General features: G+C 40.6%; 1 protein-coding gene across 11 annotated transcripts; it reads right to left on the minus strand.

Annotated features, from left to right (window-relative positions):
• Nucleotides 1–156: 156 nt before the first annotated feature.
• Nucleotides 157–27543, minus strand: LOC125761091 (protein phosphatase PP2A 55 kDa regulatory subunit). Of its 11 annotated transcripts, none has more exons than XM_049421915.1 (7): nt 27482–27543; nt 17481–18069; nt 12576–12800; nt 11681–11986; nt 5038–5189; nt 3704–4513; nt 157–3616 (listed from the first exon to the last, which is right to left on the minus strand). In XM_049421915.1, the coding sequence occupies exons 3-7, from the start codon at nt 12580–12582 to the stop codon at nt 3248–3250; spliced, it is 1644 nt and encodes a 547-aa protein (XP_049277872.1). In that variant the 5' UTR covers nt 12583–12800; nt 17481–18069; nt 27482–27543; the 3' UTR covers nt 157–3247. The 11 variants fall into 11 exon arrangements, with proteins under 11 accessions (XP_049277872.1, XP_049277870.1, XP_049277871.1 ...); XM_049421913.1 differs by lacking the exon at nt 27482–27543 and adding an exon at nt 19226–19422; XM_049421914.1 differs by lacking the exon at nt 27482–27543 and adding an exon at nt 19217–19422.
• Between the last annotated feature and the right edge of the window lie 36 nt (nt 27544–27579).

Raw genomic sequence — 27579 nt, forward strand, 5'->3', positions numbered from 1 at the left:
GTTTTGTTTTTGATTATTCTCTTAAGAAGAAATATATTTTTAATACCAACAAAAACACACAACCGTTTACTTACTTCACAGACATATTATTAATAAGCTTCTTTTAATGTTCTCAATAGTTGGTCGTGTTGTCCATTGTAATTGTATCGACACACGTTCTTGCTTGTTGTGGTTTATTTCATTGTTTTATTTCATTTGATTTTTGTTGTTTCTCTTGTTCGCTTCGCTTATGTTGCTTCGTTTCTTGGATTTCTTAAACCATTCCAATTTTCTTCTCTTTATCTCTGCGCCAAAATGCTGCGTGTGTGTGTATGTTTACCACCCTGCTATGCTGCCATATCTTCTCAAGCCTTTGCATTTGTCACCCTCGTTCGTCGCTCGCTAACGCGATTTGTGTCTTCATCTTTGTTCCTGCGCATATTCTTGCCATCACTATCATCTACAGAACCTTCCTATACTTGTTGTCTATAGTCTTTTGCGATCCGTACAAGACGAAGTAAAGACGAGTATCACATGCCATCATACACAAGTAATTCTGTCCCGCATTTCCGCTCAATCTATAAACCAATCGTGGTTGCCGCCTCTGTTGTGTTTGTCTTTTCATCCAGATGCAAGGCGACGAAGAAGTGTGCTCTGCCACACGGATTCTGCGATACCGACCAAATGTTACAACTGCTTCTGGAGTAAACAAACGAAAGCTCTAATAACAAAACAAGTCGGAACAAGGGCAGCAACAACATAAGTGGGATAAAAGTTTAACTTAATATAAAGAATAGTAATAAAAAAACACTATCGCAAAAGGAATTGTTTTTAAGACGCTGCTACACATAACCGTACCGTACGTACTCTCTTTTGCAAGATGTATCATAATGCGTTTGCACATCTGATTGCCTTATTATGTGTAAACTGCTTTTTTAACACGTCGCTTCGGCGTTTCTCCTTACTACCCCAAAACAGTGGCAGTTCGATCTTCGTTAAGAAAACAATGGCGAACATCTAAAACCGAATTCATATGACACGATCGACAAACGTTCGTGCTACACAACCCATCCAACAGCACCTGCTGCCCCTCACAGGCATTCCAATTGTCTGTGATCTAGCGCACAACTCTTTACAACGACAACAAACGCCACATTCCCTGCCATGCGCCGCAGCATATCCTTTCTGCTGCTCACACATCCTCTTAGCTTAATATTTTAATTGTGTCCTTCTTTCTCTCTAGCTTTAGTTTTTTTTTAATGCATCGTAATTAAGTGCGGTGAGTGTTTGCTTTCGATTTGCTGCTGTCGTTTATTTCTGACCATATTCTGCTTCTATTACTCTCTCCTTTCCTAAGCTTCAGCCTTGCCCACTTAAATGCACAACAGAATAAACGATAAAATGTGTTAAGTGTTATAAATCCCTCATGCATAAAGCTTCGTCGACTGGCACCATCAACCGAACTTTCAATGACCAATAATGCCGTTCATAATCTCTCTGTAATGGGCTGCATAAAGTGCAATTGGAATAGCCGAGACTGAGTGGGAGAGCAAAGTGTTTATGAGAATGGTTTCGTTAACACAACACCTTCTTTTTGAATAGTTTTACAAACATATTTCATTTCGCAAATGAAACTGTGAGTGGAAATTGAAAGCAGGTTATCGAAATGCCGATTCAATACGCGCGCCTACCCCTCAATACATACATACATACATACAGTCGCATTATGCTAATTCAACACAGAAAAGGTACTGCTGTTTTTTTTTTGTTTAACCATTATTGAGCTGCGAAGTATGCTGATATTTTACTTAGCCTTTCTTAATTAAACCTTTGATGCGTTGATTACTTTTTGTCCGATGTGTCCGGTCTACCTTGTGAGAACGATTTTTGTGAACTTTCAATGTATACTATATGTCCGTAATTCTTATTGTTTTGTAATTCTCTCTAATGATAGAATGACTCGAAATGATGATAGACAACGATTCAAAAATGAGAAAAAAAAATCATCAACCAGTAATTTCTAAATGAAACAAATTAGGATTGATTTTGACTATTTTGTCGTTACATCCTCAAGATTGACGTTTTCTTCCTGATACCCTTTTCACTATGTGCAAAATTATTCCCAGTTGCTTATCATCCTGACTGTGCTCTCTCCTTTGCACTGTGTAACAGGCTATCGCCATGTACGCAGGGATTCGTTTTATTTTACACTGCTTCATTCCGTTGCTAGAATCGTTTACCCAAAACACCGGCCTAACTGGTTTATTTCACTAGAATCTAGAATTAACGATGTACTTCCTTTTTCACACTCCTCATCATTCCAAGCGCACGCAGTGCGTCCCACTCTTTCTGTTCTCCGCACACTATCGCATTCAAAATACATCGCGCACACTCATTCTAACGCACTCATACTTGGGCTCATTCACACGACATACCCGCACTCAAACACATGCATGGCGTTTTAGTAGTTATTGTTCTTGTGTATAGTGCCGTCGTTGAAGCCAACACTCCTGATACTATTGTTGGGGCGGATAACGATCGGATTGCTCTTGATCATGCGTTTCCTGGGACTGCTAGGCCTGGGGACATTTGGCAAATCAAAACAGTTGCTACTTAACGACAAATGAAAAATGCAAAAACCAAAATGAAAGATCCGATTATTCGCCAAACCATTATTCCCATTCAATCGAAGGGACAAAGTGCGAAGGAAAACTCAATCGCAACGTGATCGCACATCAGCAACATCAACTTGTTTGTCTTTTCGCGCAGAATATGAACTGTGTAAAGCTGTTTCAACTTCATGTGCTTAAATAACATGCAGTGCAATGCGATTGGATCACCGTACATCATCTCGTCTATCCTAGCTACCTTGTGTGGCCACTTAATCTTGACACACTCTTTCAGTGAAAGATGTACCATCCATTACGACGGCCCATTATTCGCCAAGCTACAAAAGGCGGGTTCTTTTCATTTTTAGCCATTTGATTGTTTCGTCTTACTCCTGCTCCTTTCTACTGTATGAACCGAAACAAGCGCACAAAGCTTATGTTTCGCTCAAACGCTATTTCTATCAATTCGTTCGCATTTCCCAATCGCTTTACAGAGTATGCCAAAATATTGCGCTTCTCTCATCACTTTCACACAACTCCATATCCCTTACAGTTCTTTTGTTCTTCGCCTTGCCCAGGAAACTCTATCAATAATAATAATAATAATCATTACAATTAGAATAATGTTTAATTATCCTCACTACTACTATTACTATTGGCTAAAACTTATCCTGAAATATGAATAAATTATTGGTTGCGGCCACGGCGATGATGTTTTCGAGCGGATGCCAAGCAGTGTGAAGAATTCGTTTGTTGAAGGCCAAACAATCAACGCTGATCTCGTCCTTTTTCCGCTTGCCACCGGTGCAGACTTTGCGCGGCTTCAACACTGTCTTCGGTTTGATAATGTCCCGGGACGCTTCCAGCGTTACGTCCTTACTCGTGTTACGATCAAAGATGCGGAAGAAGTTGTTGTAACTGCCGGTCATAATTGCCGAATCGCTGCCATTCCAGCAACATTCGAACTTGTCGAAGATACAATCATTCTCGTACAGCGAGCACAGCTTTGTACGGAGGTATTCATGAACCTGGCAGAGAATGGATAACACATAAAGTTAATAGTAAAATATGTCGTCGTCAAAACATTTCCCCAACGATCGCTGGAATTCACTTACCGGATACGTTTCAATGGGTCTCGTTTCCATGAGCAAATCCCACACCTTAATACTCAGATAGTCCCGCGAGATCATGTAGCGCCCGGAGTTGCTCAGCTTTACATCGCTAATAGAACTGATTATTTCGCGGAAAAAACTTTTATTTGTTACATCCACATCTTCTGGCTCCTCGAACAGTTTTGCATGCTGGTCGCATAACGCCGAAGAGCGCATATCACATAACCTAATTGTACCCTTGCTGCTCGAGTAAACGAACACGTTGCAATCTGTCGGATGGAACTCGGCCGCGGTGATCACTTCTGTCAGTTCCTCCATATTTGCCGGCTTAATGTCGACAATATTGAAACTCTGGTCTGTAATTTCTAGATGCCACAGGTTAATCCGGAGATCATCCGCCGATAGGTATGTTTCCTGATCTGAGTTCACCGAGATCGAGTTAATGTGATAGGTATGTGCGTTCGCAAAAATGCGACGTGGCGACGCTTCCACCATCAGATCCATCGGTTTGATCGTTGGAACTCGCAGCGCATTGATCGAGGCCGGATCGCGAATGCTACCATTGTCTTCCCGCGTGTTGTAACCCTCCACACGCTTGTCGCGCTCGGACACCTTCCACAACTTGATCGTTTTGTCGTTGGTCGAAAGCAGAAAATGTGACTGATTCTTTCGCTTCAGCCATCTGATTTTATTGATCTTCTCCTCGATCTCGAGCGACTTTAAGTAATCAAACTCTGGCTCGTGCGATTGAAACGTGGAATACACGTTATATTCACCACGTCGCGGTGTGGATGCCTTCGAAGACGGATCTCTCTGAGGAAGAGAAGGAAAAAAAATCAGTACATTACAAACATGACTTTTCGTAATGAAATTATTAATTTTGATGTAATTTCCAATTTAAGACTAGGTGCAGAAGACTATTTTTTTTAATTGTACAACACAAAAGAGTGCAAAAAGGCTGTTTCATATGTATCACACGATCTAGGTTAAATATCCAACCTCTGAGTACCCTGTGGGCAAAATCACGAAAGCTTCTATCAAAACACTGAGCTCACTACAATTATGGAAGCGAAAAGGAAACATGACCGGTTCGGCATCATGTCAGCTTGTTTGGTTACGTAAAATTGTACCAACTTAAACAGACCACGAGCATAAATCAACCGGTGAGGAAAAAAAACTGTTTGCAACCGGTCGCCAAGTTGCTGTACTTTCGAATCCTTAATCAGGTGTGTGTCAATGATCCACACGTTTTCACATCGTGAGAACATTACAAAAATTGTCCATCTGCCTAACTAAACATTTTCGAGTTCATTGCTTTTACGAGGAAATATTCTTACCTGAAATATAACAACCCTTCCTCCTTTGTCACCGGTAGCCAAAAGTTCACCATCATGATTAAACTCGACGCAGGAAATGATGTCGGCTTCGGTAACATCATCATCCAGGGCACCCTTTATCTGTGAAAAGCACCACGATGTTTCGCCATTACCTAGAGTGTGTTTGTGTGGGATGAAAGATAACACAAAATATAATTAATAATTTATGTATTTGAGTTGAATACAAAAACAGGAACTCAATTGAAAAAAAATAACATTAATATTCCTTCTTTCCACCTTAATATACTTTTCTGTATCATTCTTTAACAGGTAAATTTTTGCTAAATTAAAGACCGATTTCCCTGTGCGCCGTGATTTTGTTTTTCTTTAGAATGCCAAGAGTATGTTTTGATTTTTTTTGTTCTTATCTGCAGTGTACTCATATGTTTTGAGCAATAAATCGATTGATTGCAACATTTTGTGACCTAAGACCATCACGAAAGATAATCAGTCGAATGTTACGTACGGAAGCATCTTGCGTTTTTTTTTGTTGTCCTTATCAATCTATCATGACAGATATGGTAGAGAAATCAGTAATATCTACCTTGTAAATCCAAAATTTTCAATGTTAAAAGTGTTCAATATTCAATGGCAAAAAGTTTAATGCAACAGAAAACCCGCAAATTTCAATTGTCTGATTTGGAAAAGGATTTTTCAATCATTTTTCGATTTTGATAACTTCATGTTCACTTCGAAGTGTTAATCACTCCTTAGCATAATAACCTTCTCGCTCGGTTCAAACTAAACCTTGCGCTAGTTAGATATACATTTTCATAGAAAGGTAATAATCGAACAGTGACAATGTTACACCCAAAAAGAATAATGTGCCGTGATTGTGAGCGCTAGATTAGATTACTTGCACTAAGAATAACACTGCGCAACCAACATTTCCTTATCATTCGGTTAGGATTCGGTCTAGAAATAGCTAGGTAAGTGCACAACACTCCCAGCCAGCACTGATTTTTCGTATAAGGCAGCATCACGGCATAAGGTGGCTGACTTGGAACTAAACAAATCGAAAAACATTTTACGAATTTCCTGTTTCTATTGCCATAACCTTGCCACACCAATCAGGCTGTTAAGCCTTCCACAGCGCACTGAATTATCTCTTTGAACCGCGGGCACTTCCTTCCCTAAGGCGGAAGGCGACAATTTACTAGGTACATTATAGGCAAAATGGGATGACATCGATTGGAAATTAATGTCACCTTGCCAGCCGGTCGAAGATGACTGCTTAGCCAACAACACGACGGTTCTTGGCGGGATTCTCAACTACTCGGATTATCCACCACCCTTGCCTGAGTAGATAAATGTGCTTTGACATAAAACTCAGTTCCCTTTAGAATCCTTTTTTTAACATCATGTTAAATTAATGTAAAATGTTTTAATGGACCTTCCCGTTTGCCCATAAGGCACATCGTAAGTAAAGCACGGGAAAAAGGCCAAACAATCCTTAAGAAGCAAAAAAAACAAACGAATGAAAAACCACAACGGATGTATTTATCCGAGTGTCACATAAACGTTGTGGTTTTGTGCATTTTATATCGATTTTTCTGCTTGTCCATGGATACTCATTCATGGTTCGTCATTCGCACAACTAAAAGAGTAAGAACCACCGGTTTCGAGCTTACGTTTTTGTTACAAATTTAACAAAACGTATGTTTTAATAATTTATTTATAGATGTTCTACAAACTTCTTTAGTTCGAGAAACAATTGCTGAAATATATTAAAAACTAACTAATAATGACCCGTCTTTTAACTATGTATATTTGCTAGTAAAGGGTCATATCTAGCTTTATCACACTGCTCACGAGATTATGTACAAATGGTTTTGTTGTTCTTTTTATTTTAATTGAACAACCACAACACAATTGAATCGGTGCCAAAGCTAAAGAGAATCAACCTATTTTTTCAACGGTAAAGAAAAGGCGTTATCCTAGAATACAAAACGGCACAAGGCCAAGGATGCCCATCATATTTAACTATGCTGGGCTAATATGGTTGTGGTATTGATTTTCATCAACCAAATCCCATTTAGTGATCCTTAATTTTAGCTTAAGTGAGTTAATGTCACAACTTAGCTATTGGCCAAGATGTGCATCGCTAATCCTATTTAAATGAGTGTTTATAATCATGGTTTATCCCAAAATTGTCTAACCTAGAATTGCGTTTTCTCCTTTTTGAAATAAATGTTCTCGACAAAAAAAGCTTTATTAAGTTGTATTTTCTAGGAACAAAGTATTTAACTGCAAATATTTAAGAACATTTTTCTTAATAGAACAACAAATGACATCATACAATAAACAATCATAAATGCTGCATAACATCTCGAAAGCAGTAACATATTCGTAAATTTACTATCAAACACATGTGTGCCAGGTTTTTAGAGCTTGACAGTATTTTCTTGTGTACTTTAAAAAAGCGGTCAGACAATGTGCATAAACAGACGTTCTTTGATGCAACAGTATTTCGACCTTTGTTGATCTAACCAAAATTTTATTAAAAAACTATGTTATCAAAATATTTTGATAAAAACATTTTTGTTGGTTTTGTTGGCGGGGCGGCCCGGTGGTGCATGTGGAAAACGGCGCCCGTCCACACGGCAGGGACCGGGTTCAAATCCCATCCGGACCGTCTCCCCGTAGCATGGACTGACTATCCTGCTACGTGGTAAAATAAGTCTTGATACGGCCAGGCCGTTCTAACCAAGCAAAAAAAAAAACATTTTTGTTGGTTTATTTTTTTACTACTGTTAGTAAAGCTATTTTGTACCATGAATATTTACAACTGAATATTCGTTTTTACTACAAAATGAACTTAAGAATGGCAGAATGATCTTTCTTTAAGTAACGATCACTTTGTCCCCTGTACTTCTAATCGAAACAATTAAGAAATCTTTTTCCTATGCTATGCTGTACATGTGCGGATTTTATTTATTTGGTAATGAAAAATAGCAAAATTATGCTATTTTTTGCATACATACTAAAGCAAATACAATCCAATGCATTTTAATGTAATATAGTTCATAAAGTGTAATTAAAAAAACATCTGAAAGCAATAAAATATTTACTTCATACGTTCATATTTCATATGAATCGCTTTTGCCGGTGCTATTTTTTTCTTCTCTAATCAACATGACAACCGACCACGTGTTGACGAACCCTGTCCTACGTCACTGACTCAGCTAGTAAAAGTGTATTATACATGGGAACAAATCGTCCATCACGCACACACTGACAGCACAGCGCGCGAATCCGTTTTCTTATTCCTTTTATTTTGCAGAAACTAACACACGGAGACTGCAAGCATCTTCTTCTAATGCCCTTACTCACTTACACACCTATTTCTGTCTGTTCGTGATAGCAACATTAACGTTACTGCTACACCGTTCTGCCTCACGGTGAAACCACTTGGTAGGGTACGATTCCGATAATCTACGCCGTGTGAGTATGTACAGATCTTCTGCGAATCTCTGCTCCTCTCCTTGGGAAAAGTACTACAAACGTCAAAGAATTGTGTGCTGAAAAACGGAACGCAGATATGACCAACACACCGATACACACAGCAAGAACGTAGCTAACAAAATCCTGAAAGTGAGGTTAGGATCATTTGTTGTCACAAGGGCCAAAGGTCAAAGAGGCTTCATTTCGAATAGATTTTGAGTTTCTACATTCGATCGAATTCCGCAGATGCTAACATCTTTACACCACATCCATATCCCTGGTCATGTATCATAAATCACACCTAAAATATACACTCACCGGCCATGTCAAATCCAGTCGCAACCTCTACCGGAGAGAGACTTCATACAAGAACGAACTGTTTTCACTGCGTTTGGTTGTTTCAACAGAATCACCAGTAGGTTACGTTATCGTAAATTTCTTCGGCACTAGCTCTGCTTAAGAATGATTCGTTGACAAGTGTTTCCAATAACCGAAACAATCTGGTTTGTGATAGAAACTTCGGCAACTCGGATTCACGGAACAGCTGAAGAATGCAGAAACTTAGCAATTAAATGCTGTTGCTTTCCAATAATATTGCGCACTTATGTTTTATTCACTTTGGCAAATACAAACGGCAAATACAACTAGGTCACACAATAACCAGTAATCTGATAATAGGAAAAAATAAACAATCAAAATGAAATAAACGTAGTCAGAAACGCGTGAATCACTTTACACTTGTATACGTCTTGACACCACGCATTGCGTCTGTTACAACATCGCTAAATAGTCGAATGCTGGTACGCTGTTGCCTTTCCTGCTTAAGACAGGTAGGCACATAATTTCACCTATTTCTATAGACTGTGCTCATGCACGACCACATGGTACTTATAAGAAAATCAGAAAAATACACCATACCACTGCACTGTCTAAATGTCTACCAAGAAGCTCTCCGCGATAACCTAGGGTGAGTGTGTGACAGCTCACTTTTCTTCTACACAACAAGGTCGACTTGCTTCCGAGTATGGTTAAAATTTGCTGACCATCAGGTACAGAACCACCCACCGACCATGGCTAAAACGCAGGTACAAATGTTGCCAACAATCTTCTCGTGAAAAAGCTCAATGTTTCTTTAACACGCCAATGCACACTTCTCAAACACAGTCACCCGCTTCGCGACCACACATTTGCTTCCTTTTCGACCAAAAAATCACCACTACTAAAAGAGCACATCTCGCAGGAACAGAACTTCTGGATCCATCGTTTGATTAGATTGAAACGGGCAAAAGAGAAGAAGAAAAATAATAATATTACAACACTAATAACTATACACTTTTATCAACTCTCTGTCCGTTCTAATCATCAAAGCAAACGATGGTTATCTTCCTGTCCAATGGACCAATCCACACTTCGACCGTTCCAATGCGTACCGCTTCCGATAAGCTAGGATTGAGAGCGTGCAGGATATGAATGTCGCCACTTGTCAAATCACCACTTGGAAACTGCCTCTACTAGTGTGCGAATCATACATTGACGACGTCGCAGGGTAGCAGGCACTGCTGATTTCCTTTACCAATGCGGTATTTGCCAAAATCGATCACTTCTTGTCGTGCCATAAAAATCGAGTTACAAATTAATGATGTGCTTCTGTGAAAACTAGCTTCTCACACAATACACGAGACCGGAATAGCGCACATCGTTATTCGGATGCGTGGTATTCGTACAAAAACCGACACTCTCAACAGCGTTCTTTTTCCTACGAGAAGTTTGCACGGCCACCATTGCACACTGTCGCAAACGCACACACAAACACGCACGCATACACGGGCGCACACACAGGCTCAGCTGCTAAATCGTGTATGGAAGAAAAGCACAAGAAAACCTACGAAACATCCGACACACCACCGTTTTTCTCGTGACAAACTAAAACTCGTGACACGGCCACTTTCGATACGTTTCGTTGTATTGCGTAGAATTAATTCTACATAAAATATCGAGAGAAAATGCGAATACAGCGACAGCCAACCAAGCTCCAACAAACACGATGAAAAGAGGAAGAAGTGAACAAGTACAGCTGTCAAAAATCGCGCGTTCCCAATTGACAATAAAGTCAGGGATGAGCAATCAACCGCTCGCACTATCTTTATGTCAATAAAGAATGAAGCCCTCAAAATTGATTCCATCGAACAGCGTAATCATTTTCAGAATAGATTATCTTGAATAAATCGTTTTTGTTCAATGATTTGTGCATCTGATCTGCAATGCAGACATCATCTTGAAAGAATAAAGTCATTTAAATGTAACGCTTTGTAACGCCATTTTAATTTAAGTTTTCCGTCAATGGCGTGAAGAATGGCGAACGAATGAAAAAATTTTAACTAACTTTCTTATGGTAAAAAATACTTATATCGATGCTCTTGTATCGAACAACTGTCATTAAAACTTTCATGTTCTTGAATGCCTTGAAAGATTATTGAAGACTATCTTTAATTCCAAAACATAAATAATTAGTTTTTTCGTTTTAATATTCTTTAACGCCATTTTATTCGAGCGTATTTTATAATATTAACTGCAAAACCGATGACCGAAAGTTGGTAAAAATTAAATCTTCACAAGCTCCGACCATTCGCGTAGCATCGACCACTGTGCTGTTTAGTCCATAGTCGAGCAGTTTCGGCTCACTGTTCCGACAATCGAGGAGATTTTTCTCACTATGGCCCATTTGAATTATTCACTAGCTATAATTCAAATGCAACGACATAGGTTAATTTGAACAAATTTGGCTTATATCTTCCGTTTTTGGAAATAAATAATAGGGTCCATTGAGTGTTCAATGCTGCACATTTCATAAAACAATCGTTTTCTTGTTCTTATATAACGAATAGGTCTTATTTCTTTAAACTATTGATAACTTAATCTCGGATGTAACTTACATTGGTGGACATACATTTTCTTCGCTAACGAATAGTTTAGAAGCAACTGAATTTTTGTTGCTTTATTGTTGAAAATGGATTGGAAGTAGTGCTGTTTTTAGCAAAACATACTCCATAAGTTGGTTCTTAATCAGCACCAAAATATATGTGCCAGAAAGCTTAAAAAAACTGTAGGTATTGCACACAGGAACAAATATAACACCCATTATTTGAAGGCCATTACTTACCACTGTTACTACTGCTGCTGTTGCTGCTACTGCTGCTGAATTGCTTTTTAGTTCCATTGACGGCCGTATTGATCATGTATCCTATCTTCGTGAAGCTGGACTGTCGTATCACAGGTCGAGGTGGTATTGGCGGTGGCATATTGATGGGAGGACTGTTTGGAGGACTAGGGCTGCTGGTCAACGTGTAGCTGTATCCCTCAGCCGTTCCGCTGGCCGTACTGCCTGGAATGGTTACCGGGTTCGTTGTCGATCGTCCCCATCGCCCAATTGATGACGCATTCTGTCTAAAGCTCGTCTGTACTTTAGCTGTACGAAGAAGAGAAGTTTAACAAAAAATCAATATCGTAAGCTAATCATACAACAGTCAAAGCAAATATGCAGCCACAGCTCGCATACATATCTGAACATCAATCCTATCGCCATTAGACCTGTTTTCAGTTCGACTTTTCCATTCCACTGCGTGCCACAGTATAGCACTATAAGGTGAAATAATTGAAAAAGATAACAAACGATTTCAGAGCGATAAGAACATCCCATCATTGAGTTCGTGCAGCCCCACCCATAACCCATTCTTGTCCCGTTATCTGTGCGAATAACAATTGCCGCGTGTAATAAAATTTTACCGTGTCACTTTGCCTGCCAGACGGCGCGATACACTTGTTATTCCACACACTTGGAAGTTGTTTACGATTTCTATAAACACCTCCTAGCTACTAGGTGATCTATCTTACTGTTAATGCGGTCATGAATTGTACATTGCAAATAAAGTAAGAAGAACCGTTTTCGGCCCGGTCAGGGTCATTTACTACTTAGAAAAGTGATGCTTCATCACTATGGAAAATCTACTACAGGAAAATGTACATTATTCAAATTAATTCGTACGTGCAATACTTACACTTCATCGATCGATCGAAAGCAGTTGATGCTTCAAACGGTCAGAACGAAGATGTCGGGGATGCTGACGTTGCTGTTTTATCAGAACCATGAAGCGGGAGCAAAAGGAAAGAACAAATAATGGTGGTACGCTATTTCACTGGAGTGACCACCGCGTTCTTTGAAAGTTGATAGCACTAGGCATCAGTTTCTGCTGTGCCGCTATCCAGAGAAGATGTCAAGGACGCTATAACGAGAAGCAAAATGATAGAAAAGTTAGTCAATGTTTTCTGAGCTGGAATGCAAATTCATATCGTGCCATCAGAGCCAAATATCTAACAACAACAATTCGCTTGAACTATTAATATGCAATATATCTATTTATTTGCCTGATACCGTGTGTTTCAGCTTATTCTCTGAAATTTAGTTTGCATTAGTCATCGATATTAGGGCGGCTCGGTGGTGTATTTGATAAACGTCCACACGGCAGGACTGGGGATCAAATCCCACCCGGACCGTCCACCCGTAGCAAGGAGTGACAATCCGGTTACGCGGTAAAAAATAAGTCTAGTAAGTCAGAAATGGCCGGCGTGTCCTTAGAGGTCGTTAAAGCCAACAAGAGAGAGAGAGAGAAAGAAATAGAGAAAAAAGGAGAGAAAGAGAAAGAGAGAGTCATCGACAATAGCGAAATAGCGAAAAAATAGCACTTCAATAAATAATATGATAGATTAGATTTTTGTTTATGTATACTACAGGCTTTAGTTCTATATTTTTTCTCCATTGCAAGTGTGATGTTCAGTTTACTAGCCAAAGCTCATCCAGAACATTTATTTTTTTAATCCTTCAAAAATATGCCAGTTTTCATTCGAATTATCATAATACTAGATACAAAGTACTTTTCGTCCCTTAACTCCTTTCGGAGGAATGCAGCTTCCTATGAAGTTTCAGACACATTCAGAACAGAAGAAAGAAAATAGATTCAGCAGGCTTGCAGCAATAGGCCATATGTTTCATAACTCAGCATATCCTGGAGGACTTAAACAATCCAGCGATTAGTAAATGCCCAACAACAATAGACTATGGTTTCATACCCAGTTCGGGTTTGCCTATTCCAATTACTGGAATTGTGCCAACTTCCTTTGCTCATTTGTATGTCCACGGCTCACGTGTGGAAATGTATTGCCAAGTGCCGGAGACTACTCCGGTTGCTTAGTAGTGTAGGTAGCAGTCTTCACACGACAAGTCCGGTACCTAAATCCCAAATCCCAGCACTTTCCCACAACAACAAAACAACGGCCACGTGGTAAAATTATGTCTAGTGAGACATTAGACGAGAGACAGGCCAAGAAATAATGATTGCAATCAGTACAAAAAAAAACCCAATGCTATCAAAACTTCTGAAAACATTGATGTTTGCTACTGTATCATGTTTCTCACGACATGCTCAAAAAAGTAAAGTCCATCTTGGGTGAAGCTTACGCAATGAAGTCATCGCCAACAATTGCCACATTTGTTTGCGCCGCTGCCGGGTTTTTTTAAGTCTATGGAAATGGTTGACCGGTAATGCTTCAAATTGCCGTCAGACCATTGCTCACGTGAGCTCCGCTTGCAGTTCAAGTATCATTGGCAAACTGCAACAAAAGTGCACCGATTAAATGCACCTTCACTGGTACGCGCGTATACCAGTTCCGGCAAACTGGCACTTACAGACAGGGGTGGTGTTGCAGGTAGTTACTGATTGTTATCGTGCGATTAGCGTAATCTGCCCAGTTACTTCTCTCTCTTTTTGTTTGTCTCTCTCTCTCTCTCTCACTCTCTCTCTTTCTTTCTCACGCGCCCGCGCTTTACTCCATCATCCTCAGACGATCGGATCTAATCTTGCCGGATGATCTTGAGATGATTATGCCTCCGACATGATCTTTACAATGCAGAGAGCTTGTACGCATATACGCACACACTTCACTATTGCGCCATTCATGTCCGGTATCAGGGCGGGTGTATAGATGGGCAAGGGAAGGTAATCGACGACCATCTGCCGCGCAGTTAGTCAGTTTGTTTAGCGCCTGTACGACAAGTCTTGCGCCATACCGTGTACATTGAAGTGTTTCATTTCTCTATATCTATCGTCAAAGCACGTGTTGCAAGCGTTTCTTTTGATTGGACGATGAATGTAACAATTTACACTGCGGCAAGCAAGAAAATCAAGGTATTTCAAACAAAACAACAACAAATAGATGCGTTTTGGATGGATAAGCAGCAAATAAATAGTCCATATTTTGAAAATCTAAGAACAACTGTCTCAATAAAAAAAGTGAGTAAAATAGAAAATAAACTTTAGATGATGTCTTTACGTATATGCCATTGGATTTGAAACACTGCTACTCATGAAACAATAAACAAAAATAGATTTTAATTCTTCACGGTCAGCACAAAGTGACGCATATTCACATTTGCGACCAAATGTTACTTTTCTGATTTGCAGTTTGGGGAAATGATTTGTTTGGTACATCTTCAAAATCACTATTGCCCATTATAATAAATGAGGCGAGTATCATTAACGCACTTGCCTTGGCCTCAGTTACAAAAGTGTGACCATGTTGGCCGTACTGCGTAAAGACAGAGTCTAAATTAACTGCTTAAACAAACTTTCGACCCCATCATGATGAACCGCCACATACACAACAAAAAAAAAGCCTTGCCCGAATAGGAACTAATGGCGGGATGATGGTCTAAAACACACACATGGCACGTTGCGTACCATAAATATCTTCGTTAAGTGTAATTTACGCACGTGCAAACAAAAACCCGTAGCGAAGATTTGTTTTTCCGTGAAACGCCGTCCGTCAACGCCAACGCCTGGTAGACGTTAAGCGATCCGCCCCATTTCCCGAAAACTGTCTCAGCGTTCCAAAAACGCACGCCAGATCATTGCCATCATCATCATCATCGTCAGTTTTGCTGTAACGCGTCGTTATCGCGGTACGACGTTGTTGCTGTTGCTGTTGTGTTATTGTTTTCCCCTCCGCGGTCCAAGGCCACCGAACAGGCTGAATGCGTGTCCAGCAAACGCAAAACCATCACGAGTTGGAAGACGGTTGCAATAGGTTGAAGGGATTTTGTGCGAAGCTTCGAATTGATGGATAAACTTTGATCGATCGATCGATTATTCACGGCACTTCGGTTGCAGACACTTGGCGGGTAACAGTAGACACGCTGCTAATCAGATTTCAAGACCAATCCATTTCTCACACCTCTCTGTTCGTATTCTTTGTAACTCTTCTTCTCCTAGGGCTAATTAATGTCGCATAAGCGTTAATCGTGACACGGTTTTTGGCTGTATACATTTCGTGCTGTGCGGCAGTAGCACATCTATTCCCTCAACAATTTTAACCACGCGAACCTCATACGTCTGAGTAGAGTTTGTGATGCAAAGTGCCCTGAAAAATGTGCATCTTGTGCATCAAAATAATCACATCGGACAGAAATAGTGTGCAAAAAAGTTGCAAGAGATTTAAAATGAGCATATTTTTGTTTTAGGAACAAAGAAGTTGGGACGAAATTGTAAATAGAGAAGAAAAGCGATTTGTGCAAACAAGTAAGAGAAGGAGAAAGGGAGGATGAGATAGTGAGGGAGAGAGAGAGATAAAGAAAGAATGTATCAAGAAAAGAAGACGGCGTTTGAAAGGTAGGTCGGTGGAGTAAACATACGCAGTGACGGCAACCTTCGCCCCAATCGTACTCGATGTCAATGGAAAGGAAGGCAAGTAAGTAGCGCGAGTGACCGACTCCGTCTGTTGGCGAAGGTGCTGAGGGATAGAGGTGGACAATATGACCAAACATGGCAGAGACCGGTCGTCGGGCGGTCAGGTCGCCGAGCGAACCAGTATGCCCTACCCGGTGGCCATAACCTCGACGGATAGATCGGACGCAAAGACACGATCGATACGGTTCGAAGGCTCTAGTGGTGCAGCTACGTGCACATGATCGTGAGCTTACCGATTCAAAGGATCCCCTCCTCAAACGCTCCTCAAATCTGTGTGCGTTCTGTGTCCTCTACGTGCAACCTGCACGCACGAGATCGTTCGCCCAACCAGCACCAAACGGATGGCACGAGTGTTTGCAACTGTACACGAATAGTTGCTGTTTTATCTTTCTACCGTGGGTCAGACCGATTTGATTTATGGTCGCGCACATACCGTGCACAGCATTTCTGTACATGCTGGCTAAAAAGCGAAGCAAAGCGAGATAACTATTGCGATCAGTTTGCGTTTGATGCCAGAGCGGTTGCGGTAATGCGATGTGGTGAGGTTTAAATGAGATCATTTATGGCATTAATTTAGCGCGGGTTGTATGAAGAAAATTTAATTTAAACAGCCTGATTATTAGCTCCCTAAATAAGATTGGAATCTAAGATCGCGATAAAAGATCTTCTTACAAGTTCGGACTGTTTCTCTACCGCAATGTTAATGTAGGTCGAGTATGTCGTTTTACCGAAATGGTGTTGGGCTTGCAGAGGACGAGCGTATCAATATGCCGTTTTGTTTTGTGACGACGTTTGGTTTTCCCGTCCAAACACAAAAAATATCACAATCACTTGCTACGAAAAAAAAATGGTTGTCGTCGGCTTTACTGCCGGATATTTACAAAGTCCCCCGAGAATGCTACCCCATCAGACAGCGGAAAGCTGCTAATTAGCGTTTCCAATGATATTGAGAAATTTACACCATAACGTTGTACAGCTTCCATCCCTTCACAGGAAGCATCGGTTTTACTGGACAAGCGATAATGACATTGATAACCAGATATTTCGTTTATGCGCTTCGTAATTAATTATCGTTTCCATATTTTTTTCACACGGCACACACCGAAAATAGAAATGCTTTCGTGGCAAACTTTCAAGGTTGCAAACAAAATGGAGACTGCTTACCTTTTGTTGTTTTTTTTTGTGTTTCTGTGCATTCACTGTACACCTTCAATTTGGAGCAACAAATTGGTTGCGATTCGGACAACAATTCTACACTGCACTTCCGGTACGGTTGTATTAACCTTCGAACCCGTCGCCGCGGTAAGGACACGATACGCTGAAGATGGGTGTGAATGTGAAACGTTTAGCTTTCAGGCAATGCTTGCCAACCGTCGTGGCTCCTTTCCACCGGCTTTTGATCGTGTAAATCGAATTCGGCAGGGGTTCCCCAACGATCGACCGTGGGGTCGTACGGTGAGGCATCCACAGCAAGATCGTCACAAATGGTCGACAATATGGTGCTATGATGCTCGGCAATACTCGCGATCGTGCACTTCCTGAAGCGTTCTCCAGTTCCGTTAAACGGACACGAAACCTTATCAGACTTTACACCAAACACACAGCAACAAAAGGTGATATCACAAAAATTGCACTGTACTGATAATAGTTTGTAACAGATATCGATAACTTCAATGTCGCTGCAATGCAATCAATGTTTAAAAATTGTTGACACTGTTCCAAAATAGCAGATTCCAAAATGTTTTACAATAACCTGTGAAAGAGATTGAATTTTGGTTTCAGTTTACTTTTTGCGTGCACTTTCCACAATTGGTTCTTTCATAATTTTCTGTGTGTTACCGTTTGAACAACTAATGAACACAAATCACTTCAACGGGTGTATCGGTCTGACTCTTATTTAGGTTGTTGTTGTATAAATCCAGAAAACTTTTAATCCAATCACACCATTTCATACCTCTGCTTATGGTTGAAGAACACACACAAACAATGTAAATTATAGTTACAAAACATTCACAGCAAAACTTCACTATACTAACAATTACTTAGGTAGATCATTTTAGACAGGAAAATATTTCACAATTCATGAAACTCACGCAAGGTGTCTCAACGACTGTTGAGAACGGGACGTAATTTATGAATCCAATATAATTATCACTATCGTACTAAATGAGAAAATCCACCACAGGAAGGTAAAAAACAAACCGCTTCACGGTGAAAGATACTTGAAACTTCTAAGGCTATGTTTTGTATTCTCAACCTGAACTTGGTCAAGCTGATTAGTCGCTGGCTGATAGCCTGCCCGAAGATAGACGATGGGAGTAAAAACAAAACAACTTTAAGATAAGAACCTTCTTCATAATGGAAGTTTACAACAACAACAACAAAAACACACACCTAGAAGGCACGATTCAAATCTTTCATCGGTCTGAAACGTAAACGTCCGTTGTTGCATTGGAAAGATGAATTATGGATCTGTGTTACGGAATTGAGATGATTCGTTGTACACGCCTGAATGAAGCCACAGGACATGAAGCGTGCGTCGGACAGTACGAACGGTTCGAGAAGGTATCCTAAAGCGTCACAAAACACTTTCAACACAAACGAATCACAATGGAAAGAAACGACATTGCCGCTATGTTGTTGTTTTTTTTTTGTTGCTGTGAACATTTTTCATACACTTGCTGTTCAGAGCGTGTTTGTGTGTGTGTGTTGTGATCTACCCTGTATTGAATAGGGTCCAGCTATAAGATCACAACCGACATCTGACCAAGGATCCCAATGCAGATACTGTTTATTTTTATCCATACCACCATGTCACTCCGTGTCACTTCCAGAAGTAGGACGGCCATGTGACTGTGCTAACAATAACATACACACACACACAGACACAAAAAACGCACATTCTTTACCTATCACGGTACAGCATCTGCTGTATGACGATCGGATGATCGCGATCAACGTTTATTCACCACCCACGTAGACGAATCGCTCGATGCTGTTCGCTGCCGAACAACAACACACTGTTGGCAAACATGCGAACGTTCAAAGATTCGAACAACTCGGCGCTCCTCGACTGAATGAAGTACCATGCGGCCGAACGCAAGCATCCAACCGACAAATCCGACCGACTAACCCAATCGTCGAGGTGAACGCATCACTGAACAGTGTGTTTGAATGCTCTTTTTCACCGTAGGAAGAAACGGCCCGAGAGAGCAAGAGGGACAGAGAGAGAGAGAAGAATAAAGAGAAAGAGATAGAGTGTATGTGTGAATGTGGAAAAGATAACACACTAAAAAAAGAACACGCGCGCACAGTTTGGCCATGTGCGATAGCGGATCCGCGTGAAGAGGATCCGCGAGTATCGTCTATCTCGTTGCGTCGTATCAAGTACTTTACACGAAACCCCTACGAACTACACCCACAACAGACACAACACACACACGCATACAGTACAGGACAGGAAACGCGCTGTGCACGGAAACACTAGGAATGCCACACGGTGTGCCTTTGAGCGGTAGCATGCATCCGAAGTTCCTCCGAACACGGCTTCCACGGCAGATCCGATCCGATGGAGACGCACGATTGTTGTTGACTCACATCGTGGGAAGCGCACGCGTGCGTGTTTGCATTTTTTGCACAATTTCATGCTCTTTTTTTTGTGTGTAGCGTTTTTGCGTATGTTTTGTTATTTTAGTCAAAAATCATACCTCTAATTATTACGTGAGTGTGTGTGTGTGTCTGTGTTCTTTTTATTTACCCATTGGCGGTACCGGCATTTCATAAGATTGATTGTCGGTGAAATTCGAAGGGTGTAATCGAACCACTTCGGTTCCAATTTTGCCTGTGTGTACGTACGTGTGCTCTGGCTCAGTTTCTTTCCGGTAACCGCAAAAACCACAAAGCCTACAGCACCGAGTAAACACAATCCGACCTGTACAATTTGCTCATGCATTCGGAATTATTTTGCCTCTCTGTTTGGCGTTTCCCTTCGAACACTACCTAATATCATGCTCTTCAAGTTCTGGGCAGTGTACGTTAGAACCTAAATCAGCCGACCAGGATGAGATTTGTTTGGTGTCTTTTGAACTAGGAAAAAAATACTACCAGGCTTCACCTTGAAGGACAATTGACACAGTAATTATACAATCTTGAGTGTGATAGTAAACCAAATCACTTCGCATATTGTTCACACTCGCTGATATGATGGAATGATAACTTACGATCAAGGTGAAGTTCGACCGCTTCAAATCTAAACTGACGCGTGTCCTGAACTGAGGAAAATATCAAAGAATATAATCATAAATTATTAACATACTTCACAGCATAGAATGAGTGTTCACATGGCAACATAAATTCGACATCATATTGATAGACGGACGCATAATTTAACATCAAATCGTAACGTTTCAATCGTTATTTTTAGTGACATGGTTTTGCGGTGTCTTTTTACTTTCAAGTAAAACTGTTTTCTTACACTATGTATACATGCATTTGTTTCATTTTCTCGTGTTAAATGTGGTTTTACTCCCAATTATCAATATGATGTTAGTCTTTCAACAAGATACTGTTCTTTATTTAAGCCGGTTTTACTGCACATGTTTTGACAAGGTGTAACTTATTGATTTAATGCTTGTACTCAAAGAAAGTGCATTTCAGTAAAGTTTTTCTTTCCTAGAATGAGCTAGAATCAATAAACGAAATATCTCGAATAGTATGTGTTTTCATGGTAATGAAGACACATAGTCGTTTTGGGTTTAGATATGCGTTCTTATGCACAATTTGAGATAATACTGACTACCACTACTACCACTCACCTCAATATCAACAGTGTTCGTAAACATTTTCTTACCTATAACCCTTCTTGTTTTAATTATAAATTCAACGCAACGCGTACCCAGTAAGTACCAAGGCGGTCTAGAGCTTGGATGAATTGTAGACGAGAATGGCCGGGCATGAGAATAACGATACCGGAATAGTAACCTTGCAGTTCCGGTTGCCCTAATGTGGCTGGTGTGTTCGTTTACACACAATCCAACCTGATCGCATTCGTAAGTCGATGTATGTAAACGATCGCTGTAGATCTACCGGCTGATAGGCGACGCTGCAACTATAAAGGTGCGGGCGATCGGCACTCGATCGAACTGTAAGTTTGTGGCCGCACTTTGACACAAACGGAAGTTTACGTGTGAGATTTATGAACATTAGTCACGGTTACGATCACGTGATGCATAACGATGCAAACCTTGAGTATGGCGCGAAATGACAAAACTGTACTGCACATAACGCATAACGCTATTGATCGTAGCGTTACAGAGATATTACAACTGCCTTCTAGTAGTGAATGATATTTGCAAATCAGTACACAAAGTCACATTGTTCTTGTTCATACTGAAGCTTTCTTTGATGCTCTTTACGCTGGATCACGTCACGTCACTAAAAAAAACCATCAGTAGTAGTAGGATATTTCTCGACATTTCCATCCGAAATCAGATTTCATCCAAAATAAATCTTTGTGTGAGCACGAATCAAATTATCACCATTTTTTCTATATTTACCATACCATGTTTCGGAAAGAAATAACTGTGGCGATCAAAATTGTCGTCTGGGTTCCGATCAATTGGTATCGGTCATCATGTAAGAAAAAAAACTCTATTAGTTTGCAACAGGGAGTCAGGTCTGATCTATTGCTGTTTGCACGGTCAATTGTCATACAGCTGCAAAAGCTGCTCAAACATTGATACACCTATTTAAGTAACGTTTTCCAACAGCTTCTTGTCTCGTACAGTTGCATAAGTGGAGTAAAGTACGATACCGATGTGCATTCGTTTGTTTAAAGCATGCTTGGGTATTATCGACGAGTTTAATGGGTTTTAAATGTTCAGCAGTTTCAGGACTTTAGGTCTATGTCTGATGTCGATTTTGAACATTATGTAAATCAAAATGTAGACAATAATATTAAATATAACAACTGAGTATGGGACATATTACAAAAATATCAGATGGGGTTTGGTACTGGTCCTGTAGTGTGAAGACTGACATTTCTATCTCTAAAGCATCGGGTTACCCAGAAAATATGTACATATGTAGTGCTGCATTGTAGATGTCCAGCAAACCTCTACTAAGCCTATGTTATATTCATATTACCAGTTAATGATCGGGAATGCAAGCAAACTCCAGGGATTAGAAGTTTGGAAAATTTATTAGTATAAATCTAGACATAATTAATAAAAATTGTTTATTATATTCTTTGGTAACTTGGGATTATGGAGTAAAACTTCAATGCTTCGGGCTGTGAGATCCGACTAAATTAAAGCATATCGAAGTTTTGATAGGAAATCTCCTACTTTTAAGATTCAGTTCTTGATTATCTGCTCCTAAGACTCAGTTACAGTGATATCTTTACGGTGAACACTACATTTAATTGAACATTACCGCATGCCTATATTTATCACAGTGTCTACAGCTTTGGCCCCAGTCTATTCATTATCTTTCGGAAAGATTATACTCATTATGCTCCCCAAAATGTTATCAGAAATATTCCTGTTCCATATCATGCCGGTTGTAGTATATTTTTGAATTTGCTTATTGTCGAAATACTCGTAATGCTCGAACATCGATTTCAAGTGTAATGTCTGCTTAATGTAACGGCCTCTTACGGCAACTTTCATGTCCATGAAAAAAAAACTCTTTTATATATTCTTTTGAGGTATTTAAACTTTAGGAGATTGTGGCCTTACTTTCTAAATTTCTTTTAATTTAAGGACCGGTAAATGGACAGTCCTGAAGATATATATATATATATATATTGTTAATCTTTGTTTACCAAATATTATACTGGTGGAAAACAATTCCACCACCGATCGATCAGTAATAAAACATCTTACAATTAAAACATTCCCGGCTGTTTGGTAAGCTTTTTCCCGACCCAACAATTTGTTGCAAGGAACCATATCTTTCGAGTTGGCTCAACCTTTTCTCTATCCTGCTCCAATTTGTGAACTTCTCACATTCTCCATTAGTATGAAGTGGGTTTAGCAAATTGAAACAGCTTTAGCATGCTCATGGGGCACAGTAAAACAAAAAGGACCCGATAGTCCTATTTATCGGGCCACCAGCAACATCCATCCGTCTTTTAGCAGGACTGGAGTATCTTTCTGTGGGCTAAACGACATGGGAGAAAAACGAAGCACAGATAGAAAAAAAACTAATTCGATAGATGGGCAGATATGTAAATAATCTGCGCCTCACATGGGCCTATGTATGTTTATTTTTAACTTTTATTAAAATATACAACGAAAGGGCAGGATTGCTGTTCTGCAGATGCCCTACATGGGAAGGGATGCGCCTATCGCCTAGCCACCGCGTATCTGATAGAAGCGGGCCGTTGTCAAACAAGGGGTGGCGAAGGAATGTGTGCCCTTTTATTTTCCTTCCAACACATCCGTCTAGTGTCGAGTGGCCAGTAGAAGCACGCGTTGAGAAGTTGGCAATTTTCATTCCTGTTCTTCATCCGAAGTGTAACAGAAATACCACACGGTTTAGGTATCTGTCCGTGTGTTCGCTTCACACGGAGTCACACGGGTTAATTATGGTTCAACCGTTCACTGGTAATCATTCAGCCAGCAAACATTATACACCCACACAAATGTACCTACGACCAGTCTCCCTCGAGTATTTAGCAGCGCTTTTAGGCTGGTAATGCATGCCCTAAACATGTAAGGTAAAAATTGCTTCCCGGCTGGTCCCCGTATCCTGTATCACTGTGTGTAACTGTGCACAAAAAGGGACCAGCAGGTCTTGCTTGGAACAATCGCGCACGACCCCACGGTGCTTGAAAGACCACTTGAACCGACCTTTTCCAAACTCGGTTCGGTGAAACGCTTCTGTGCCACCCGCAGTTTGAAGGCATTTGAATTCGTAGGGAAATTATGTTCTTGTATGATGCATCATGCACACACAAAAGTAGATGCTTCGCGTGCATTCGCAACGTGTGTCAATCAAAGATGGATACATAAAAATGAGATTTCACCATTACGGAATGCACCTCATGTTCTGTTTCCCTGCGCCAGATGGATAGGAACGGCGAGGTATTCACCGTGTCCTCATGGACGATGGATCGTGAAGTGAGTCTTTTCTCTTGATGGCGATGCCTTTGTCTCTCTGCTGGTGGCTGTGGTCGTGTTCGTCCTTGATGGACTTGCTTGCGTGGACTGCTGGTCGCCAGTCAGATTCACCGTTCGTGAGACCATCTCCAACGCTTGCCACGAACGTCCGCCTTTACCGTACTTTTGATACCTTTTCGTGGTGCTCCAAAGATTTCCTGTGCCTTATCAACAAAATGTACAACCACATCTTCTTGGCAAGTGCATTCACCGACCTAAACCATCAGTGCCATCACGGTATGGTTCTTTTCTTTGGTAAAATAAAAAAAAACAGTATTCCGTTCATTTGTCCGTGTTGGTTCGCTTTCTGTTCAGCCTCGCCATCCTTAGAAAGTGCGATGTCCCAACCGCACATCATCAAACCGACCAACACACGGTACGGACAATGTAAGGATATGAAAGGTGCCACTTACCACCGTGATAGCCGCTACGCCATGCTCCCCAATCTCTTTCCCCTTCCCTTCCCTTCACACACACACAGACACACACAGACACCGAGCTGCGTTGGGAAGAGTTTCGTTTGTATCCTTTAACGGAACACTTCGAACCCATCGCACATCCAGTCTCATTACCATTCGGGGAGGCGAATGTAGGCAAGCTTCTTCAATTTACTTAGCATTTTAGCACGACACTCGGGCCTCCTTTCATCTTCCCACCACAGTACTCGCCCCATACGCAGCTCACCGTATGGCATATTTCTAGTTTGTGAACGAAACCATGATTTTCGCTTTTCTCATTCGATCTTTTTTTTCCCCCTTCATTTGCTTCGTTGTTGGTTTGATACTGACGAAGATGAGATGGTTACCAGCGCTCAACCACCGGAGGCTGCGGATGGCTTCACAATCATTTGCATCGGATCGATCGGATGTTTTCGTCTGTACGGGTAGCGTGAGTTTGCCTGCCGTGCCTGTATTGTGTTGTATATTATTCACCTGTATCTGCAATACTGGTCCAAATTGGAGCAAATTTGCTTCGCATTTTCGCATGTGGTCCGTGGTGTGTAATGGCACTTGTCTTTTCATAACTCAGTTTACAATCATTTAGTTGCATTTCTAATGCCTTAGGAACATAAAGAATAAAACCTTTAACCGATACAAATTGTTCGCGTAAAAAGGAATACAAAAAGAATTATCAATTAAAGGAAGTGTGAATGATTATTCAAACATAATGCTCTAAATATTCTTCCAATTATTGACCAATTTTTTCCATCGTTTAATGTTTTAAATTCATCATGGATTTTTTTTATAGCATGATGAGTCATGTACATATTCGGTTTATGTGCTTCTGTTGTCGCTAAAGATAGTAAATAATTGTAGCTAAAAATAATAGCATGACATGCCATTCGCAGCCGGAAAACGCACAACCCATGTCAGTTGGAATAACTCCTGTGATGTTATAAGCACAGTTCGGGGCTATTAAACCTTCATAAATCTCGATCAATGTGGTAACGGTGGCAAATTGGGTAAAGCGAAAATGGGAAACACAATCTAGCTCAAGCACAGCCATCGGGAACGTTCCTGACAAGTCTAATTTTTATCATGAGAAGCGAAGAATTTTGCTGTTTTTTTTTTTGTATTGTTTGATTTGGTTTGGTTTTTGGGAGAAAACAAGAGAAAACCAAAAAATAAATAAATAAAAAAAAGAAACCTAACAGCATGAGTGCGAATGATAAACAGTGAGTGCTAACAGGCGCACTTGGTAGATGATAAGGTCAGGTTCTGCCAGATTTTCATCGATCGAATCGGTGAAGGGCATTAAATATTTACGGACAGCATTTTGCGAAACCTTTGCCCATTGCTTGTCTCTGGTGCGAACTTTTCTCCTCTTTCCCTCTAGTTATCTCCTTCTCATTTACCGCTCTATCTATCTCTCTCTCTCTCACGCTCTTTCTCTGTCAATTTTTATCCATCTCTAGCTCTCTTCTTCTATCTGTCCATGACCTCTGTAACACGTGGCCGACACTAGGCGGCTCCATCTCTTCGTGGCAGTCGAAATCTGACCAATACACTACCCCATCGATGCAGCCAGCTGTTGCGGCGTACGCTTGAGCGGTGTTCACGCGAGAGTGTTTATGAGAAATCACGGTTGAGAAAAACAAAACCCAAGCCCAACATCCTTTGCAGGAAGTTCTCAACAATTTCGCAACACTTCTAGCCTATACCATCAGAACTAATAGCTGTTCCGCATCATTTCCAATCAATGAGAATTGTTTTTTTTGTGGAAAACCCGTAAATCAGCGCACACAAGTCACGTAACAGACCTGAATATAGTTTTAATTTGTTACACTAGCGGCAAACAGGATGTTGGGCGGTACATGCCCACTGCTGATCTGTTAAGATGAGAGAGGGAGCGCTTTTCTTCTATGACCATGCACTCCAGCTCATGTTTGACGTGGGCTAAACCATCCAACCATCATGGGCGCCTACCGCACGACTAAATACGTCCTTGCTGGGGTAGGTGAAATAATTGCCGAAGGGAAGGAAGTTTGTGGACATTATAACACATTCGTGAGCAACTTACACGTACTGGCCACAGTGTGTGGCGGAAATGGAATCGGAGCTTTCAGTAGGCAAACATTTGTTCGAGTCGTTTTTCGCCTATCACGATTACCTCACCGAAACCCACACACAAAATTCCCAAGAAAGAGAAAGTTTTGTTTAATTCTTGCACACTTTCACTCACTTCTTTGGCATCTCACTCTTTTCTGTACCAAATATGTTGTTCTGTTTTTTTCTGATTGCTTTTACGTTTGTGGGCTTTCTTCATCATCATCATCCGACTTCGTAAACGGAGAATCTAAACAATTGTAATGCTGTTTTACGATATAAGCACATACGGTTTAGTTCTTGCAAAACTTTTTCAAACTAATAATTCATAGGGGAAATAATAAAAATCTTTTTTGATTTTGTTCGTTTTGTTTTAAATCTGCACTGATGAGTAGCAGCAAATTCCAAACCTCATTACACTATTGTAGTAAACGTATGCGAGATATTCGGGACTTACACGGACAAATGTTCAACACACGCGAGAGTCGCCGGTATTAAAGCGTTCCTATCGAAATTGAAAATTATACTAACCTAAGATCTGAAGGAATGAAGGAC

This window comes from Anopheles funestus, chromosome 2RL (assembly GCF_943734845.2).
Source record: "Anopheles funestus chromosome 2RL, idAnoFuneDA-416_04, whole genome shotgun sequence".
In the NCBI taxonomy this organism is placed as follows: Eukaryota; Metazoa; Arthropoda; class Insecta; order Diptera; family Culicidae; genus Anopheles; species Anopheles funestus.